At 50.9% G+C, this 3,056-nt stretch overlaps 1 protein-coding gene across 1 annotated transcript; it reads right to left on the bottom strand.

The window, feature by feature from the left end:
- Positions 1-1,780: 1,780 nt before the first annotated feature.
- Positions 1,781-2,737, bottom strand: LOC125533870. The gene is made up of 2 exons (XM_048697199.1): positions 2,508-2,737; positions 1,781-2,320 (listed from the first exon to the last, which is right to left on the bottom strand). Exons 1-2 carry the CDS (start codon positions 2,717-2,719, stop codon positions 2,050-2,052), a joined length of 483 nt encoding a protein of 160 aa, XP_048553156.1. The 5' UTR covers positions 2,720-2,737; the 3' UTR covers positions 1,781-2,049.
- Between the last annotated feature and the right edge of the window lie 319 nt (positions 2,738-3,056).

Here is a 3,056-nt window from a genome sequence, read left to right as displayed (position 1 = left end):
TAGTGAGTGTGCCATTCTCGGCTGAAAGTTCAGCAGCACCAACTACTCCATCAATACTCACAGTCCCTGTCACTGGTCACGTGTCAGCTGAAAGCAAATAATGCGAGTACTCAAATAATGCACCTAGCTGCGCTAAGCTTACCTATACATAGGCTACGTGCATGGCAGGTGCAGGACAGCAAAACATCAACAAAAAAATACGGGAACATCAACCCCGGAACGCTAGCCGCAAGGAAATACAGTATCTCGAATGGTCACACATTAAATGAGCATGCATGCATGCATGTGATCGTGCCACCTTTGTTGTCAAGGACACACCTCACCATGCATGCATAGCTCTCTCTCTCCATGGGAGTGGAGTACTGCCTCTATAGGCTAGTAGAGCAGGAGCTAGTAGTAGAAACTAGTAGAACATGCAGTCGATTCAATTCTCTTCAATGCAATACCTTTTCAGTGTTCCACAGCTTATCTGCTCAAACTGATCACAGGCTACATATAGAGGCCTCCTATATAGGAGTATATGTATAGTGCACCATCAAGAAATATCTAGCGGCACGAATAGTATGGAAGCATATCACGGCCAGCTTAATACTTGTGTGCAACTGTGTAATGTGCATGCTGATCGACTACTAAGTAGGATCTGAGTGGTATGCTGAATGTAGTAAGTGGTTAGCTGGATGCGTGCTACAATGGCTTATAGGTTATAGCTGTCGCAAGAAAGCTAGCTTAAGGCCCACGAAAGAAGACGAGTGGAAAGAAACCTAGCTAGCTAGGCCACAATGCAATGTCCGGTCTTTCTTGCTACATGACACCTAAAAAGAACCAGGTTCACACATGCACGGTAGGGTCGGCAGCATTGGTACCGTGGGCCGGCGAGCACAGCTGTACGTGTGTGCTCGTCTACGTAGTGCGCACTATTAATTCCCGGTCTTAACAGCTGAGGCCGGCTTAACTGGAAAAAGAATCACCTTTTCCTGAAGATGGGCCATGCCATATATAGGTACGTTTAGTTTTACTGTGTGAAGAGATCTGAATCTTATACGCGTACCATCGAATCGATCGACGTGGACAGGGCATCACGAGCAAATCGAACAAGATTAGTACGTATAAAAGGAGGAGAAGACTGAGAGTGGCATAGAAACCTGTCAGCCACTGCATATCTCTATCTCTTTTATTTAACTTATTATCAGGTGTAGATTTGGAGGCTAATTAACGACCGAGCTAGCTAGGCAGCCATGCACGCAGAGGCGCGGGATAATTAACCTAGCAGCGCATGCAAGTGGAGGGGAGCACGCATGGGTTTGTCGGCCACTTCCACCGGCCGGTCCTGCCCGGTACGACTCGTTGACTGCTACATGCATCGACCCTGGCCGTGGCTGGCCGGCCGGCTCGATCGCCTTGGCAGCATGCAGCGTGCTACCTAGCTCCGGCCTCCGGCCGGCCTCTCCCACGGCCTTGGGTTCGGGAAATCACTGGTACATGCGTGTACGGCCGGGAACAGCAGCTAGTGCATGCATGCATGCATGCACGCACCATGCGTGCTAGTACCTAGACTCCTAGAGATGCAAGGTATTGCTATGGCATCCTTAATTCCCCATATGTACGCAACGTACGGCGACTTCGTTGTCATTACCACTCGATTCATGCACGATGCACGAGTGTTTGAAGAACAGAGTTGAGAAGAGGACAGCAAAGTAATCACGTAACATGCGGTAGAAAAAACCAATTAGGAGTATGTAAGCATGCATCCAATATGAACAAACGAAAGATTACCGGCACAAGAGAACAAGAGAGTACGTGCTAGATAAACTGTGGCCACACAAACAGCATAAGATAAGGTTTGCCAAGCCAGAGTACTTACTATAAGCGAGCAGATGCTTACTCCTAAGTAACACATAAGCAAACAAACATATACAATACTCATATATGCACATCGATCAAACTAATATAACTACCGACCTTGGCTACAAGCTAACTCCTCATAACTAGCTGGTCTTACTTATCGGTCATGCTCGATCAGGCCTGCAAGATGGCGCCTAAAACTAGTTTCTAACACAGGACGTCCTTGAGCAGCTTGTACCTGCGGCCTCCCACCTTGGTCGACCCTCGCCGCCCGCTCTCCTGGTCGCCGCCGGTTGCCGCCTTGTCGATCCTGCCGGAGTAGCCCGTCGTGGCCGAATCCTGGCAGACGGAGGCCTGCTGCTTCCCGGATGTAGACGCGCTCCTCCTGGCCTTCCCGGAGACGTCGCCGAGGCACCAGTCGCACATGTCGGCCCCGGCTGAGGCCGGTGCCCCGTCGCCGTAGTAGTTCGTGCAATAGCTGCATGCAAGCACCGCATATATGAGAAAGATGTACTACTACTACTGCAAGATTAGCTAGAAAACATACATATACTAGCTAGTGTTTGTTCCCTCATCCATGAGAGTTCCTCATCCATTCATATCAAGAAGGGGCGGAGGAAGAAGAAGAGATGGACGGATGGTGTGGGCAGTGGAGGAATACTTACGAGTGCTGGAAGCGGTAGCGGCAGCGCGCGCACCGGAAGAGCTTGTCGGGGAAGCCGATGTCCCCGCACATGGAGCAGACGGTGGCGGCGCCGCCGTCCATGGGGAGATGAGATGTGGAGGTAGCACAAGAGCGAGGCAAGATCAGGAAGGAATGTCTACCAGGGACAGAAGATGGGCTGGGTGGGAGGAGGGAGGGGAGAGGGGTGGACATGTAGGGGTGAGGGCTGAAGAGGGCCCGAGGCGTATTAAATACGAGAGAGAAAGGTGGAGAGGCGGAGGAAGGGGGGCGCACACGACAACCTTAACCCGGCGACCAGACAGTACACATCCATCTCAAACAACGCACGGCAGCACATATAAAAGAAATCTTATTGCACGGTGAATTGGCTAGATAGATCTACCCGAGTCGGTGCATGCATGCATATGCGGGCACCAGTGCTTGCCACCGCTCCAGGATCCAGATTCAAGACGCCGAGAAAAACTTCTAGCCAAATCCAGTTGCAAAGAAACGGATGCTGGGTGCGCTGAAGCTACACATGAATGTCTCC

Source organism: Triticum urartu, chromosome 2, assembly GCF_003073215.2.
Source record: "Triticum urartu cultivar G1812 chromosome 2, Tu2.1, whole genome shotgun sequence".
Classification (NCBI taxonomy): Eukaryota; Viridiplantae; Streptophyta; class Magnoliopsida; order Poales; family Poaceae; genus Triticum; species Triticum urartu.
This window is presented reverse-complemented; position numbering and strand designations above follow the sequence as displayed.